The sequence below is a fragment of the Kogia breviceps genome, chromosome 3 (assembly GCF_026419965.1).
Source record: "Kogia breviceps isolate mKogBre1 chromosome 3, mKogBre1 haplotype 1, whole genome shotgun sequence".
Taxonomy (NCBI): Eukaryota; Metazoa; Chordata; class Mammalia; order Artiodactyla; family Physeteridae; genus Kogia; species Kogia breviceps.
Window position 1 is genome coordinate 60,520,123 of NC_081312.1, and position 19,190 is coordinate 60,539,312.

A 19,190-nucleotide genomic window follows, 5' to 3' on the forward strand; every position below is an offset into this window, starting at 1 on the left:
TTGCTATTACTGTTATTTTTAAACTGTAAATTTATTTAAAGTAGTTTATTTCTAGTTCTGATTGTAGAATACATTTTACTTAAATTATGTAATACATATGTAATACATAAAACATCTGCCTTTTTGAAACAATGAATGCATGCAAACTAAATATTTTTCTCCATCAAAATGTTTTTATCTTCCTTCTCTACGCATCTTGTTGAAGAGAGCCTGGTCTTTGTTCCCCAAATAGTTCTGGATTCAAATCTTAAACTCTTCTAGTTGTGTGATCTTGGGCTGATCTCTTTGCTTGTTTTCTCCTCTTCTATGGAAAGGAATAAACAATACCTATTTTACCAGATTATTTTATTTTAATACTAAATGAAATAATATGTGAGAACACTCAGTGTAGTGTAAACTCTTTCAGGGCTTTATAGCAAAATCTAGATTAATATCTTGCTTTGCTACTTAACTAGTTTTGTAACCTTAGGCAAGTTACTTAGCCCTTCCGAATGTCAGTTTTCATTTGGAAAGCAGGAATTTAAAAATCTACTTCATTGTATTTTGTGAGAAAATAGTATATACAAAGAGTTTAACACAGAATCTGGCACATAGGTCCGCAGTAAAAAGTTGCTGTTCCTTCAACAGTGTAGGAAATACTGCAGGATGGGTTCAATAATTTTTTTTTGCAAATCTTTAGACTTTCTGATTTTCTGTTATATACTTTTATTCTATTACTTTATGACAGCATTTCTAGATTCAAGAAAATTTTAGTAAAATAACATTATTTTCATGTGTCTAGAGAGGAGTTCTGCACACATCTAAAATTCAGAACTAACCAAACTGGCAGTTTGGTTAGGCATTAAGTCAGAAAATTAAGAAGAATAGATGTATAAGGTGTGTGTACCTTATAAACCCCATTAATTCAATTCCTTGTATCTCTCCTTTATATTTATTACAGTTGCAATTTTATACTTATTTAGCTAATGATTTAACTCTTGTCTGTTTCACCAGATATAAATTTCCATATGGTCATATGTCATAAATATTTGATACATCTTTGTAGGAGTAATTAAATGGATATCACAAAAATAATCTCTTTACAGGAAATGCTGGGGCTCTCTAAAGTACCAGTTACTCAAGCAACACGTGGTCCTCAGGTACAGCAGCCACCTCCTTCCAATAGGTAATAAATACAGCAAAGAGAATTTTACAATTCATGTGGCTATTTTAAGCATCCTATATCCTTAACTTGAATGTAGGGATTCAGTGATAGTATATTGTTAAACATTTTTAGGAATATAAATATTGCATTAGTATACTTTTTAAAGAGTTGAGGTAGAATCACATCGCTGAAAAGGTTTGGTTTTTCTTTATTACAATGTAAGGTGTTTCTTTAATTTTGATATATTCTTGATTTTCTAAGTTCAGAAAAACTTAATTTTTGTGGTTTGAGGGCAGCCAAGCAAAAATAGTGCCCCCACAAGCTTTTCATTTTGCCTCCTTAGCCTTGTAGTAGCTTTTTCCACTAAACTTACTAATCAGAGGTGGTCTTACTAAAACTGAGTTGATGTATCTTCTCATAATTAATTCAATAACCTTAAAACTTACTAGATTGGTAAATGGAAGATGCAGTCTCAAAGTAATACTTGGTTTGAGTGTTTTATTTATAGTAGTTGTACTCGGTGTGGTTCCTCTCCAGTGGGCAGCATCACCTGGGAACTTATTTGAAATGCAAAATTTTGGTCACCACCCCAGACCTACTGAAACAAAACTCTGGAACCAGCAATCTATGTTAAAACAAGCCCTCCCACCAATTTTGATGTACACAAAAGTTTGCGAACCATTGGTCTACTGTGTATTCAAATTATTTTTCTCTATTTTTAAGAAAGTGGACAATTTGTTTCTTAAACCCTCACCCACAAACATTTATAAATGGCTTTTTATTTAATTTTGTTTTGCAGGTTCTTACAGCCAGTACAGAAAATAGACATGAATCTCACAGATCTTCTGGGAGAATTGCAGCGAGACCCGTGGCCTGTACCACAGGGAAAGAGACCTTTGCGTTCCTCTGGGGTGGCACTTTCCATAGCTGTAGGACTACTTGAGGTAGTGACAGTAGCTTTGTTTTGGAATGTAAATGTGTATGTGTGTGTATGGAATGATGTGTACAAGATAATGTTGGGTGGAAAAATCAGGTCATAGGACAGCACATATGTGATTTTATTTAAGTTTGATCTGTGGTATATCCTTTTGTGTATAGAGAGGCTTCTGGAAGGATATTTACCCAATTGTTAACAGTGGTGGGTTAAGGAGAATTTTACTTTTAAGTAGAATTTGAAAATTTTACACTTGAAATATCTTAGCTTTGTAATTAGAGTTTTTTAAAAAATGTTTTTTAAAATTTGAAATGTTATTAAATTTATAGAAAAGCTGCAAAGGACTTTTTGTCTGAAGTGATGTTACTAACCCCTTGAATACTTCAGTTGTATTTCCTATAAACCAGGATATTCTCCTACATAACCATAATACAACTTTCAAAGTCAGGTTTTGAAATATATGATACATACACTTATATATTATATAATACTTAACACTGATACATTACTACCATCTGATTCTCAAAACTCATTTAAGTTTCACTGGTTATCTCAATAATTTCTTTTACTGAAAGGATTTAATTCAGAGGCATATATGTAGTGGTTATGTCCGTTTAGTCTCCTTTAGTCTGGTATAGGTCCTTAGCCTTTCCCTGACTTTCATGACCTTGGCACTTTGGAAGATTTAGGCCAGTATATAGAATGTCTCTCAAATTAGGTTTGTCTTGATGTAGCCTCACAATTAGATTGAGGTCTTGCATCATTGGCAGGAATATCACAGAAGTAATGGTCTGTTCTTATTGTATCCTCTCAGATGGCACATGATTTTCATTTGCCCATTATTGATGATTATCACTCATTACGGTGTGTCTCCTAGGTTTCTCCACTGTAAAATTACTCTTATTTCCCCTCCTTTTGTAATTAATAAACATTAGATGGTGAGGATCTTTGAAACCATGCAAATATCCTATTCCTCATCAAACTTTCAATTTATTCATTTATTAATATCACTGTGGATTCGTGGTTTCCTATTTTTTACAGTGAGTTATCTGTTACTATCATTTTTTATTCTTTTAACTTTCTACTTTGACATAATTCCAAACATGGAAAAGTTATAAGAATGGTTCAAAGAATTCCTTTAAACCTTTCACCCAGAGTCCTCAAATGTTAACATTTTATTACATTTGCTTTATCCTTCTCTCTCCAGATATTTATATAGGTAGTGTGCTCTCTCTATAAATATAGATGTAGCTATATATAGGTATCTATTTATATGTTACACACATATAAATTTTAAAAAACCATTTGAAAGTCAGTTACAAATGTGATGTCCCTTTACTTCTAAGTTCTTTTTTTTTTTTGCGTTACGAGGGCCTCTCACTGTCATGGCCTCTCCCGTTGCGGAGCACAGGCTCAGCGGCCATGGCTCACGGGCCCAGCCGCTCTGCGGCATGCAGGATCTTCCTTGACCAGGGCACAAACCCGTGTCCCCTGCATCGGCAGGCGGACTCTCAACCACTGCACCACCAGGGAAGCCCTACTTCTAAGTTCTTTAGTGCGCATTTCTTAATTACATTAGAACATTCCTTTGTATAACCGCAGTTCATTTAACAATCATGAAATTAACATTGATATAACACTATTTTCTAATCTTTAAACTTTATTCAGATTTCACCAGTTATCCTAATTAATACTGTGTATTGTATTCAGTTGTCATTGTCTCTTTGGTGTCCTTTATTCTGGAACACTTCCAGTTTTTCTTTGTGTTTCATGACAATACTTTTTAGGAGTATAGGCTAGTTATTTTGTAGAAGGACTCTCATTTGGGTTTATCTGATCTTTAATCATGAGTAGATTGAGCTTATGCACTTTTGGGGGGAATATTGCAAAACTGATTTGTGTTCTGCTTAGTGCAACATATCAGGAAATTTTATTACTACTGTTGTTACTTAGCTTTGATCACTTGGATAAGGTGGTTTCTGCCAGGTTTCTTCACTGTAGAGTTACTTTTTTTTCCACTGTAGAGTTAAGTATTTAATGGGGAGATACCTTGTATATTCATCAAACTTTTACTCAATAGTTTTAGTATTCATTCATGATTCTTGCCTGGTCAATAATTATTGTGATGGGTGCTAAATAGTGACTTTCTAATTCCATAACTTCTACATTTATTAGTTGGCTTTCTACTTGAGGAAGAGCATTCTGTTCTTCCCCATTTATATATTTATATTGGTGTGGATTCTTATTTCATCCAATGGATTATATTCCTTTACTATCATTATTTATTTTGATACTCAAATTGTCCCAGATTTGGCCAGTGGGAGCCCCTTCAAGCTGGCTCCTGGGTCCTTATTATATGTCATCATTGTTTGAACATTTGCTTGCTTTCTAGTACAATACGATATTCAAGGCTCATCTTACACCTGCCTGGACCTGATATCAGCCATTTTGAAGCCCTGGTTTCTTTTAGCTTTGGTTCCACCAGGCAGATCTAGATGCTTCATGTGCTCCCTGTTACTGGAATGTCCTTACTTGTATGTCCTAGTGGATCGAGCTAAGAAATATATATATGTGCACATGTATATGTATGTATGTATGTTTCTATAAATGTATATATACACACATACCTATATAATTATGTATGTGTGCATATATACGCATATATCTAAGTACCCCTGCATACATCTATGTCTGTCTCTATTAAAACCACAAACACTATATATTAAAAACCAAGAGTTCTTTCAGATATATCAAATTCCAGTTCAGTACCACAGGGTTTATTCTCTCCTTCCCATATTTGTAACTCCCTTCTCTGACCACAGGAAGCTGGTTCGGGCTATTCAAAATATGTGTACTTATTTGTTCAGTCCTAGAATACACATAGAATAGTTTTAGAATTTCTAGCTCGGACCTCTGAAAAAGAAGCCTAAGAGTTAGAGCTCAGTATTTTTTAACATTCTGAGGATATACAGGACAAAATATACTGTACTCAAAAGTGAACAGGGTTAGTTATCCACAACCTCCCTCCTCTTAGTGTGGTTATGTTTTTCATTTGCTGTACATTCTGTGCATTTCTTTTTTTAAAATCCCATTCTTGTTTTGCATGTGTATATATGTGTCGGGAAACATTAACATGATTCCAAAGCAGAGTTGTACAAAAAGTTATACTCAGAGTAGTCTCAGTCCCTTTGTTGGATGAAACTTGTCTTCTAATAAGGTTCTTAAGAAGACTTAAGGGTACAGAATTTCCTAACCTGTTGAATGTTTAAACTGTTTTTCTGTGGTCTTTTGATACTTGAAGGATAGCTTGGTTGGATATAAAAAGCCTTGGTTCTCACTTTCTTTCCTATAGTTTTTGAAAATGATGCTCCATTGTTTTCTTGCTTTGATGTTGTTTTTGAGAAGAGTGATGCCTGTCTAATTCTCTTGCCCTTGTAAATTATTTGATCATTTGCTTGGACTATTACTAGTATGTGTTGTGGATTAATTTTCTCTAGTGCCTGGTGATCCTTTTCTATATGTGTATTCAAGTATTTTGTTTCTATAAAGTTTTCTTGTATTACAGTTTTAAGTGTTCGTTTTTTCATTGTTTTGTTTATCTTCTTTAAGAACTCCAATTATACATAAATTGGATCTTTGCTTGTTTTCTATTTCAACCACTTTATCTCTGATCTTTTATTATTTATTTCGTTTTCATGCTCTTGATTATTTTCTTGCTTTTCTTTAGTGCCCCTTAATAAGTTTTCATTTGAATCTGGCAGTTGTTCTATGCTGGCTGCTAGCTTCCTTCTTTCTTCCATGTACTTTTCCCCAAACTGCCCTTGCTTGTGTGTAAGGCTTGCATGGGAGATAGCTCACTGGGACTTAGTGTTTATTTTATTTTTTTTTACTTATAAGTAACTTGAAGTTTGAATGCTTTTTGAGTTCCACATATGAAGGTGTGTGGTTTGTATACTTTAATTTGTACTTGTTCTTTACTGATGTTTCAGCTTTACAAGACTGCTGTTACCTCAGCAGGATGATACCCAGTATGAAAACAGTATTTTTATTTGTTTATTAATCTAGTTTAAGAATGTTATAGAAGTAATAAGTATACCTAATAAAAACATTCAAACAATATGCAAGGATGTATAAAAATGAAAAGTAAAAGGCAGTTTTCCTTGCTCTTGCCTAGATTTGTTAATCATGAATTTAAAAAATTATCATCAAAGTATATATCATTGACATTCTTTTCTGAAGATAAAGTAGCTTGAAAATGCACTGTGTATTTTTGTTCAATAACTGCTTATAGAAATTAGAAACAAACATTTCAAATATGATATAAATATTGTTAATTGTGGAATAGAGTGGTTATACACATAGAGAAGGAGATGTAATTCTTTGTCATTGCAGTTTTGCTGCTTGCTGGAGAATCTTTCATGTATTAAAGTCTTAGGATACCTTAAAATTTTTTTTTCTAGATTCCCTGTTTCTTTTGAATTGTACTCAGTTCTTTTGTTTATTATAAATTTTCTGAGTTCTTGCATGTCTAAAAATGTTTTTTAATTTTTCCCTCTCACTTCATTTGTACTTTGGGTCCCTATCTTCAATAGGATCTTTGAGCCATTCCTTGCTAGTATTCTAACAGATAGTTTATTGGATAATTTGATGTAGTCTCATTCTTAGTCCTTTTCAGGAAACTTACTTTTCCCACTGAACATTTTTAGAATGTTCTCTTTAATTTTAGAGTTCTGAAATTTCATTAGGCTGCGTTTAGGTTTGATTATTTTTTCATTAATTATGTTTGGTTTTTGATAGGTCCTTTCATTCTGAAGACTCCTATCATTCTTCAGCTTACTTTATTTTTTTCTTTTTTATTCTTTATTCATTAGATTGATGCTGGACTTCTGCATTTCTTCATATCTTTATTTTTTTCCTCATATTTTCCTTCTTTGCTCCTATTTCTTAGAGGTTTCTTCAAGTTTATTTTCCATATCTCTAACTTGGTCTTCAGACATGCTTCTTTTTAGCCCATTCTTTGAGGTATTTTTACTTTTGCCATGATTTTAATTCTAGAATCTCTTGAGAGTTGTCATATTTGTTTTGATATTCATTATAACATGTGTTCTGTTCTGTATCTTTCAGCCCCCAATTTCTATGCTAAGAACCTTCTCTGGGAAGATTGCCTACTTTTCTCAGAGAGCTGTTCTTAGGAATTGCTAAAATCTGTTGTCATTAGCTGCTGTTTCTGGAACTGACTGCACTTCTTTGGCCCATTGCTGCTTTTTGTGTTTTTTTGACTCTAAATGTAGAGTTTTTAAGATATTCCCTTGGGAAGATCTGGCTTACTTTTGGTATATATATATATATATGTACATATATATTTTAAATTATACATAATATATATAGTTAAAATTCTTTTGTCAATCCAGTACAATCTGTTGTTTGGATTCCTCAAAATTTATAGTCTGCTGATAGTACTCTTATTTATTTTTTAAACAGTACCATTTATATCATTTCACTGGCATCTTGGGAAGAAGGGGGAGGTAGAATGAAGTACTTAATCCATCAGTTTGAGTTAGAAATATAAGTTGTGCATGTATTTTAAGCATAGAAAACAAAAATAACAACCAAACAGAAAAAGATACCCTCTTTTCTTCTTCTTTTCCTACTCTTCCCTATCTAGTACTAGTTAAGCAGGAGGAACATCCTTGCTTATAGGGATCAGGTTTATAGATTATTTTAAAATGAGGAAGGCATTGCTATTAGAATAGGATTTCAAAAGAAAGATATTCACACAAACATCTTGTTTTTAAATTTTGTTTTAAACATTTGATTATTCTTGGAAAATGTATGCTTCCCTGTTTTCTAGAAAGAATATATCAAAATTCACTATCATAAATGTATATCCATATGTTTTCCTTTAAACTCTTCTCATGAGTTACTTTTTCCTGATAGTGTACTTTTCCCAACACTGGTGCTCGTATCATGATGTTCATTGGTGGTCCAGCCACTCAGGGGCCTGGAATGGTGGTTGGAGATGAATTGAAGACACCCATAAGATCATGGCATGACATTGAAAAAGACAATGCCAAATATGTTAAAAAGGGAACTAAGGTAATTTTGGTTTTTAAGTCTTTTTGCCTTATTAGAAAAATTCATTTGATGGAAGAGGAAGAATATAATTACTTTATGATAAATCTGATATTGTGATGATCCTGCAACTGCTCCTCAGAATTAGAGAAATAGTCTTTTTCTTCCTTGATAATTTGTTATATTTTTTCCGGTTTTAAATATTTAAAAACTTAATAGGGGGCACCAATAGGTGTCTCTTTAAAAACTACTCCTGAGAGAAAACTGTGTGTCTTTTAAAAATTTATTTGTTTATTTATTTATGGCTATGTTGGGTCTTCGTTTCTGTGTGAGGGCTTTCTCCAGTTGTGGCAAGCGGGGGTCAGTCTTCATTGTGGTGCACGGGCCTCTCACTATCACGGCCTCTCTTGTTGAGGAGCACAGGCTCCAGACGCGCAGGCTCAGTAATGGTGGCTCACAGGCCCAGTTGCTCCATGGCATGTGGAATCTTCCCAGACGAGGGCTCGAACCCATGTCACCTGCATCGGCAGGCAGATTCTCAACCACTGCGCCACCAGGGAAGCCCTCTTTTTTAATATTCATGTTAAAGAATGTCTTTCCCATCAGGAAGAATTTCTTGAATTTTCCAATTTTTCATTTCCAGGAGGCTGCCCTTTAGATATGTATATTGTTCATAGCTTGAATAGTCCGTTATTTTCTCGTAAGTTGTTCTCTGTTCATGTAACTTCAATTTTATCTGGGTTTATGTCAGTACATTTTCACTACTGTAGATTCTTGATACCCTTGTATTGGTTCTGCTTGTTAATGTCCCATCCCTCCCCCGTTTTTAAAGACATTGTCTAAAGTTTACAATTTTAGTTTAGTTGTCCTGTATTATCTCATATTTCTTTTTGGTAGTCATTATTGTATTTTTAGGGTGTAATTAATAACAGATAATTTTTGTCACTATTAATGGATGCTTTTTTTTCCTGTCACCTAATTTCCCTTTTGAATTTGGAATATTTCTTAGAGCTTCAAAAAAAGTTTTATATTGGTTTATCTTAATGCTTTTGCTATTGTCTATTTTTCATGTTACTTGAGTATAGATTTATCCAGAAAAAAGATTTGTGTTGTTCTTCCATCATGTGTATGTATGAAGTGCAACATGCCTTTTTTCAAGGTTAGCTTGAAATTTAGGAGTTCATTTAGAATGAATAGCATTTAAAGAAAAGAATGTGAAAGTGTCAGACTTATTAGAAGTTATCGTATCATTTTATGAGACGTTATAGAAAATTAAATTAGAACAAATCACATTTAAATTATTATGGATTATTCTTTTAGTATTTCTTAGATCATTTTGATTTATTAATGGCAAAAGATTTATAGGATGATTAAGTTTGTACATTACTTTGATTTGATCTTAAAAAATCTGTTGTAGCATTTTGAAGCATTGGCTAATCGCGCTGCTACGACTGGTCATGTTATTGATATCTATGCATGTGCATTAGATCAGACAGGTCTCCTGGAGATGAAATGCTGTCCTAACCTTACTGGGTATGTATATACATTTTTACAAGTATTGCAGTTATAAACTAATAATGACACTTTACAAATATAAACCAATAATGGAAAAATAAATAGTCATTATCCTGCCACTCCAGTGCAACAGCTGTTAACAGTTTTTGATACTCCTTTCAGTAAAGCTTACTTTAAATTTTTTTCTAAAATACAGTTTAAAAGGCACAAGTTCTGTTTGAAAAGATCATCTTCATACCCTTCAGTCATTTTTTTATATTATTATTTTGGTAGCTTTTTTGAGATGTAATTCACATACTATAAAATTTACTCATTTAAAGCATGTAATTTAATGGGTTTTTTTTAAAGTGTATTCTACCCATCACCATAATTTTATTTTAGGACATTTACATTATCCCATCAAAAAACTCTGTACCTATTAGCAGTCACTTCCCATTTTTCCTTCCTCCCCCTCCTGCTTTCAGTCTAGACAACCACTAAACTACTTTCTGTCTCTATAGATTTGCCTGTTCTTGATTTTAGGGGGAAACCATTTTATCCTTCACCATTAAGTATAATGTTAGCTGTGGATTTTTGTAGATGCCTTTATCAGGTTGAGTATGTTCCTATGCCTAGTTTGTTGGATTTTTCTTTGAGTGAGATGGGAAGTCAGAGAGTTTTCAGGAGAGGAGTGATATGATCTGACTTAATGCTTTAAAAGGATCATTTGACTTTAGTTGTCTTTAGTACGTAGAGGGACACAGGAATATCAAGTGGTGGCATCACAGCTGGTGAGAAATGGTTGGATTTGGGGTATATTTAGAAGACAGAGAATTTGCTAGGAGGTTGGATCTGGGGTTTGAGAAAACCAAATGAGTCGAGAAGGATTGAGTTGTCCTTTATTGAAATGGGTAAGACTGGGAGGAAGAACATTTGGGGAGAAGATTAGAAGTTCAGTTTTGAACATGTTTGGTTTAAGATGCCAGTAGACATCCATGGGGAGAGGTTGAGTAGGCAGTTGGATATTAGAAACTACAATTCAGAAGATAGGTCTGAATTTACATCTAGAGATATAAATGTGGGAGTTGTCAGAATATTGCTGTGGTTTTTATTTTTTATTTATTTATTTTTTTGGCTGCGTTGGGTTGCTGTGCACAGGCTTTCTCTAGTTGTGGCAAGTAGGGACTACTCTTCATTGTGGTGCATGGGCTTCTCATTGCAGTGACTTCTCTTGTTGCGGAGCATGGGCCCTAGAGTACATGGGCTTCAGTAGTTGTGGCACACGGGCTTAGTTGCTGCACAGCATGTGGGATCTTCCCAGACCAGGGATTGAACCCATGTCCCCTGCATTGGCAGGCGGATTCTTAAGCACTGTGCCTCCAGGGAAGTCCCTATTGTTGGTTTTTTAAAGCAATAAAAATGGATGAGATTGTAAGATTGTGTAATTTAACACTACGAAGGTCATTGGTGATCTTCCTAAGAGCACTGAAAGTTGACTTAGAGTGAATAAGAAAAGGAACAGGAGGAGGGATCGGAAGCAGCTAACATAGACCAGAGCTTCTCAAACTTTCATGTCACATGTACAAGTCAGTTGGATATCTTGTTAAAATGTAGATTCTGGATTTAGTATGCATAGGATGGGACTTGAAATTCTGCTTTTCAAACAAGACCCTTGGTGATGCTAATGTTGTTGGACCAAGGGCAGCACTAAGTAGTAAAGGTATAGACAGCTCTTTCATAGAGATTTGCTGTAAAAGGGAGTGGATTAGTAGGGTATGTTATACGTTGCTGTTAATTTAGGATGTTTTACTAGGTTTAGTGATAACATAGATCATTCTAGATGACATGTTTGCAAAAGTAGAAAATCTGAAAAAATCTACATGCAAACTATTAGAATTAGTATGTTAAGTTTTCAAGACTTCTAAATCAAGGTCAGTATACGAAATTCAACTATATTTTTGTATAATAGTAACAAATACAGTAGACCCTGGAACACCATGGGTTTGAACTGCACAGGTCCACTTATAGGTGGATTTTTTTCAATATATACATACTATAGTACTACATGATCCTTGGTTGGTTGAATCCAAGGATGTGGAACCATGGATACGGAGGGCTGACTAAAGTTTCACACAGATTTTTGACTGCACATAAGGGTCTGTGCCCTAAACTCCGCATTGTTCAAGGGTCAGCTATAAAGAGCAAACAAAATTTAACAGCATACAATCTATAAGAGCATCAGAGATAACATAAATTAGGACTTTAGCAGTATCAAAAACAAAATTTCCATTGATTAATTATACCATATCAGTTTTTTTCTTTTGCCTAATGTAATTTTTGATTGTTTTATTGTTGTTTTAAAAACTACTTAAAATATTTTTAAAATATGATGAGCAAATACATGTAAATGTTTGTACTCAGGTTGTATATGGATATCTGTATCTGCCTTTTGATTTAAACAGTAGAAAGTTTTACATAGCTTCCCCTACTTTGCATTTTTTACTTATATCTTGGAAATGGGTTTATAGTAGTACAGTTGACTCTTGAACAATTTGAGGATTGGGGGAACTGACCGTTTGCGTAGTGGAAAGTCTGAATATAATTTTTAGTTGGCCCTCCATATCTGTGGTTCCTCTGTATTTGCAGTTCTGCATGCTCAGATTCAACCATCAGTGGATAGTGTAGTTCAGTAATATTTACTACTGAAAAAAATCTGCTCATAAGTGGACCCACGCAGTTCAAAACCTGTGGTTTTCAAGGTCAACTGTATATTACTCCATTGTGTGGTTGTACCGTATTTTATTCAGCTAGTCTAATAGATGGTCATCTGGATTGTTTCCAATCTTTTATTATTATAAATAATACTTCAGTGAATAGACTTGTGCCTATTTTTTGCTTTTTGGTTTTTGTTTGCCCGATTATCTTTGGGATAGATTCCTAATAGTGGGGTGGCTGGATTACAGAGAAAATACATATGTAATTTTGTTAGATACTGTCAAGTTCCCTTGCATTGGGTTTGCACCATTTTCCATTCCCATAAGCAATTATGAGCATGCCCGTTTTTCCACAGCCTCATCAACAGAATATGTTGTCAGACTGATTTGCTGATTTATTAGGGTGGAAATGGCATCTCAGAATAGTTTTTATTTGACAGTTAGTGTTTTTAAAACTTAAAAAAATTTATAAAGGTACATGGTTACTGAAAAAAATTTAACAGTACTTAAGTGCATAAAGTGAAAATGCTCCCCAAATATGCCTGTATTCTCATTCACTGGGTATAACGCTGTTAAGTTCAGTGTGACACACAGAGACAATATATGCGTATACACACACTACACATGGAGATATTTATTTTTAAGAATGAGAATGAATGCTGTGAACTGTCAGATGTCTTCACCAGTAGGGAGAACTGGGTAGGGAGAGACACATATATTACTATGTACCCTTTTGTACTTTTTGAATTTTGTAATGTATAGATGTATTACCTATTTAAAGAAGAATTTTTAAAAATTACTGAGGACAGATACAAGTGTAAGGGGCACTCAGGTACCCTCAGAATTGAGATTATTTGTGGCATGGGGAAATTTTCATATAATTGAGTTTTTAAAATTAATGTTAATATCACACATTTTTGGGAAATATCTTTAAAATTTTGTTGGTAGTGTTGAAAAATAATATACTTTTCTGGTTTTACACATGGACCCTTGTGTCACATTGTTTTTTGTTCTTTCCATGCAGAGGATACATGGTAATGGGTGACTCTTTCAACACTTCCTTATTCAAGCAAACTTTTCAAAGAGTTTTTACCAAAGATATGCATGGACAGTTTAAAATGGGCTTTGGTGGTACATTAGAAATAAAGGTAAGAACCAAAACTTGACATGTATGGTATATTACCAAGAGAGAAATTTGTAGGCTTGATCATAATTTTAAAACATCATCAATCAGATTCAAGATATGCTTTAAAAATAGTGGTTATTTTCTATTAAACCTGGAGTTAGAGATTTGTTCACCAGAAAAATGTTCATTGTTAAATGTACAATGAAATTATACTTGAGCATCCTGAAATGTTAAAACAAGAGGAAATTATATAAGTAAAATTTCCTTTAACTCTATTTTTTGTTTATATAGGGTTTAACTTTTTTTTTTTTTTCGCGGTACACGGGCCTCTCACTGTTGTGGCCTCTCCTGTTGCGGAGCACAGGCTCCGGATGCGCAGGCTCAGCTGCCATGGCTCACAGGCCCAGCCGCTCCGCATCATGTGGGATCTTCCCAAACCCGGGCACAAACCCGTGTTCCCTGCATCGGCAGGCAGACTCTCAACCACTGTGCCACCAGGGAAGCCCTAGGGTTTAACTTTTTAAGTATAGTCATACCTCATTTTATTGTGCTTCGCAGATACTGCATTTTTTTTACAAATTGAAGGTTTGTGGCAACCTGTGTGGAGCAAGTCTGCTGGCACCATTTTTGCAACAGCATTAGCTCACTTCATGTCTCTGTGTCACATTTTGGTAATTCTCACAATATTTCAAACCTTTTCATTATTATTAGATTTGTTATGGTGATCTGTGGTCCGTGATCTTTGATGTTACCATTGTAATTGTTTTGGGGCACCATGAACCGTGCCCATTTAAGACAGTGAACTTAATCAATAGATGTGTGTGTTCTGATTGCTCCAGCTGCTGGCCATTCCCTTGTCTCTCTCCCTTTTCTCAGGCCTCTCTACTCCCTGAGACACAGCAATATTGAAATTAGGCCAATTAATAACCCTACAATGGTCTCTTAAGTGTTCAAGTGAAAGGAAGAGTCCCATATCTCTCACTTTGAATCAAAAGCTTTGTGAGGAAGACATGTCAAAAGCCAAGACAGGCCAAAGCTAAGTCTCTTGGTTCCAAACAGTTGGTCAAGTTGTGAATGCAAAGGAGGAGATCTTAAAAGAAATTAAAAGTGCTACTCCAGTGAGCACACAAAGGATAAGAAAGAAAAATAGCCTGACTGCTGATATGGAGAAAGTTTTAGTGGTCTGGATAGAGGATCAAACCTAATACAATGTTCCCTTAAGCCAAAGCCTAATCCAGAGCAAGGCCTCTCCTCCCTTCAATTCTAGGAAGGCTGAGAGAGGTGAGGAAGCTGCAGAAGAAAAGTTTGAAGCTAGCAGAGTTGGTTCCTGTGGTTTAAGGAAAGAAACCAGCTTTGTAACATAGAAGTGCAAGGGGAAGCATCGAGTGCTGATGTAGAAGCTGCAACAAGTTATCCAGAAGATCTAGCTAAGATAATGAATGAAGGTGGTGGCTACATAAAACAACAGATTTTCAATGTAGATGAAACAACCTTCTACTGGAAGAAGATGCCATTGAGAACTTTCATAGCTAGAGAGAAGTCAGTGGCGGGCTTCAAAGGACAGGCTGACTCTCTCGTTAGGGACTAATGTTGTTGGTGAGTTTAAGTTGACCTAATACTCATTTACCATTTCTCGAGATCCTTGGCCCCTTAAGAATCTACTCTGCCTATGCTCTATAAATGGAACAACATAGCCTGGATGACAGCATATCTGTTTACCACATGGTTTACTGAATATTTTAAACCCACTCTTGAGACCTACCACTCAGAAAAAAAATATTCTTTTCTAAATATTACTGCTCATTGACAATGCACCTGGTCACCTAAGAGCTCTGTTGGAGATCGACAACGAGATTCAAGTTGTTTCCATGCCTGCTAACACAACATCCATTATGCAGTCCATGGATCAAGGAGTAATTTCAATTTTCAAGTCTTATTTTTTAAGAAATACATTTCATAAGGCTATAGCTACCATAGACAGTGATTCCTCTGATGAATCTTGGCAAAGTAGATTGAAAACCTTCTGGAAAGAATTCACCATTCAGATGCCATTAAGAACATTTGTGATTCGTGGGAAGAGGTCAAAATATCAGTCTTAACAAGAGCTTGAAAGAAGTTGATTCCAACCCTCATGGATGAATGTGAGGGGTTCAAGACTTCAGTGGAAGAAGTAACTGCAGATGTAGTGGAAACAGCTAGAGAACTAGAATTGGAAGTAGAGCCGGAAGATGTGATTGAATTGCTGCAATCTCATGATAAAACTTGAATGGAGAGGAGTTGCTTCTTATGGATGAGCAAAGAAAGTGGTTTCTTGAGATGGAATCTACTAAAGATGCTCTACAGATTGTTGAAATGACAACAAAGGATTTAGAATATTACATAAACTTAGTTGATAAAGCAGTGACAGGGTTTGAGAGTACTGACTCCAATGTTGAAAAAAGTTCAACTGTGGGTAAAATGCTATTAGACAACATTGCACGCTACAGAGAAACTGTGAAAGGAAGAGTCATTCGATGCAGCAAACTTCATTGTTGTCTTATTTTAAGAAATTGCCACATATATCCAGACAAATCTCTAATTCAAAAAGATACATGCACCCCTATGTTCATAGCAGCACTATTCGTGATAGCCAAGACATGGAAACAACCCAAATGTCCATCGACAGATGAATGGATAAAGAAGATGTGGTACATATAGACAATGGAATACTACTCAACCATGAGAAAGAAAGAAAGAATGCCCTTTGCAGCAACATGGATGCAACTAAAGATTATCATACTAAGTGAAGTAAGTAAGAAAGAGAAAGACAAATATCATATGATATCACTTATATGTGGAATCTAAAATATGACACAAAGGAACCTATCTACAAAACAGAAGCAGACTCACTGACATAGAGAACAGACTTGTGGTAGCCAAGGGGCAGGGGGCTGGGGGAGGAATGGAGTGGGAAGTTGGGGTTAGCAGATGTAAGCTATTATGTATGGAATGGGTAAACAACAAGGTCCTACTGTATAGCACAGAGAGCTGTATTCAATCCTATGATAAACCATAATGGAAAAGAATATATAAAAAAGAATGTGTATATTTGTGTAACTGAATCACTTTGCTGTACAGAAGAAATTAACACAACATTGTATATCAACTATACTTCAAAAAAAAGAAACAGAAAAAAGAAATTGCCACAGTCACCCCAACCTTCAGCAACCACCATCACTCTGATCAGTCAGCAGCCATCAACATCGAGGCGAGACCCTCCACCAGCAAAAAGATTATGACTCACTGAAGGCTCAGATGATAGTTAGCATTTCTTAGCAACAAAGCATTTTAAAATTAAGCTATGTATATTGTTTTTTAAGACATAATGCTATTGCACACTTAATAGACTACAGTGTAGTATAAACATAACTTTATGTAACATAAAGTTATAGAACATAACTTTATGGGAAATTAAAAAATTGGTTTGATTCTCTTTATTCTCAATATTTGCTTTATTGTGGTGGTCTGGAACCAAAACCACAATATCTCCAAGGTATGCCTGTATGTTTTTTTTAGTGCAAAATTTCCTTATGTTAGTGCTAGATTCTTTAATTGCAGGAGTTGGTATCTAACTTAAGAGAAACATTTTTCTGTTCTATTTGGATAATCAGTAATTGTTTTTGGTAAGTTGTTGATATTATTCAATTCTATCATTCATTTCAAATTTGGGATTCAAGAAACCCAAAGGCTTAGTGTTATTTATAAGTATCTTACAAGCACATTGATTTTGAATTATTAAATATTTCTTGTTAATCTTCTTATTTCATCGAATGTTTGCTATATGTCCAGGATTAAGCTAGGAAATTGTAGAGATCTCAGGGAATATCTAAGGCACAGGTATTCTTATAAAGAACTTATTCTTGATAGAAAGACAAGATTAACACATGTGATTGAATGAAACAATAGTAGATTATAAAAAAGCTGTAAAGGTTTAGGGAAGAAAAATGAATGTATGCAGGATACAATTTATCCTAGATGGTTTTACAGTGACTTAGAGTGGCTTTTGAAACATGGCAGAGTTTAACTTGGTTGAGGAGACTGATTTTAGTAGAATCAGCATGGTATGTTTGGGAAAACTGCCCAGTGAGAGTGGTTGGTTTATATTGGAATGTAAGTGAAATAGTTTTAATTGTGTGGTTTGGTTGTAGTTTGGAGATGCATGTGTAGGCAGAATAAGCCTTTATAGTTTAATGAAGAACAGTGTTTGGGGTAAAATTTGTCTTAATAGTGGTATTCAGGATTTGTTAGGAAAAAGAATCTCATGTAAGAAAAGAGTTGGGCTTCCAGATTTTTAGATAGAAGATAACATTAGCTTAAATTTTGGGGTTAGTGGAGATTGGAAAGGAACCAGTCTTGGTGACAGATTTTCAATAGGAGTTAAAATAGAAGATGGTACACCAAAGTGTACTAGAGTCATTCCTTGGTATCTGTAGGGTACTGGTTCCAGGACACCTCCTCCACACCACCACTGCAGATGCTCAAGTCCTCTATAAAATGGTGTAATATTCTTATGTAACCTACACACATCCTCCCACATACTTTAAATCATCTCTAGATTACTTATATTACCTAATAAAATGTAAATGCTATGTAAATAGTTGCCTGTACACAGCAAAGTCTAGTTTTGCTTTTTAGAACTTTCTGAAAAACTTTTTTTCAAGTATTTTCTATCTGAGGTTGGTTGAACCTGCAGCTGTGGAACCCACTGATATGGAGGGCTGACAGTATATTCTTATTTTGCAGACCTCGAGGGAAATAAAGATTTCAGGAGCTATTGGACCCTGTGTGTCTCTCAATTCTAAAGGACCTTGTGTGTCTGAAAATGTAAGTCATCTTTATTCTAAAAATAAAATACAGTTAATTCTCAGGGCAGATCCAAGAGAGACCTGGGGTGGCAGTCTATAGCATTCCTTTCAAAATTATTGTGTGGGCTGTTTTTCAGTAGAATGTGGCTCAGCTTCCATTGGTATACCTGTATTTGTTGTTCTTTCCACATACCCCTTTTCCCATCCACCCCTAAATTAAAACTTTTGTACTGTCACCAGTCTTCTATTTTTTATGCTTAAGTTATTCCTTGCCCAGCATGCCTGAAAAAACAACAACAACTATGATTTGGAAATTTGGAGACTCCTGAAAGTCAAAATTAATTCTGAAATTTTTTTCCGTAGTAGAATTTCCGTCAAAGTAGCCAGCAGAATTAAGCTTTTAAGCTTCAATTCCTTTCTTTTCTTTTATCACATCTAGTGGACATATAAGGCACTTTGAAATGGTAGAATCATGTAGCTGTGGAGAGGATGATGGGACAAATAACAAAGTGTGCAATCATCTTTACAATGACAGAGTTTAAAAATTAATTTTAAGCAGTTTGCATGGAAAAATTTATATCTAAGAAGTTTTCTTGGGAATTAGACTGCTTAAATTACACAGTTCTGATCCAGAGAACCTATATTCATATATGCGTATGTTATATGTTAAATCACTATCTCTTTACACACATTAGTTGGATAGAAGGATAATGTTAGTTGTAATTACTTCATTAAATGGTGTATATTTTTAAAGTCTACAATATGAAGAACTTGTGTCAATACTTTTGTAATTTACTTAGCAAGTATTTGAATTAATTATAATTTTATTTGTGTAAAAATTGCTTAAGTTTATTTCATGGTA

At 34.6% G+C, this 19,190-nt stretch overlaps 1 protein-coding gene across 2 annotated transcripts in view; it reads left to right on the forward strand.

Annotated features, from left to right (window-relative positions):
• The window catches only part of SEC23A (SEC23 homolog A, COPII coat complex component), a 63,937-nt gene that overhangs the window by 14,435 nt on the left and 30,312 nt on the right, over nucleotides 1-19,190 (forward strand). For both annotated transcript variants that reach the window (XM_067028559.1, XM_059059127.2), the window contains exons 6-11: nucleotides 1,086-1,165; nucleotides 1,944-2,088; nucleotides 8,016-8,174; nucleotides 9,568-9,683; nucleotides 13,383-13,506; nucleotides 18,267-18,347. In XM_067028559.1, the coding sequence (XP_066884660.1) occupies nucleotides 1,086-1,165; nucleotides 1,944-2,088; nucleotides 8,016-8,174; nucleotides 9,568-9,683; nucleotides 13,383-13,506; nucleotides 18,267-18,347 (705 nt within the window). The remainder of the gene's footprint in view (nucleotides 1-1,085; nucleotides 1,166-1,943; nucleotides 2,089-8,015; nucleotides 8,175-9,567; nucleotides 9,684-13,382; nucleotides 13,507-18,266; nucleotides 18,348-19,190) is intronic.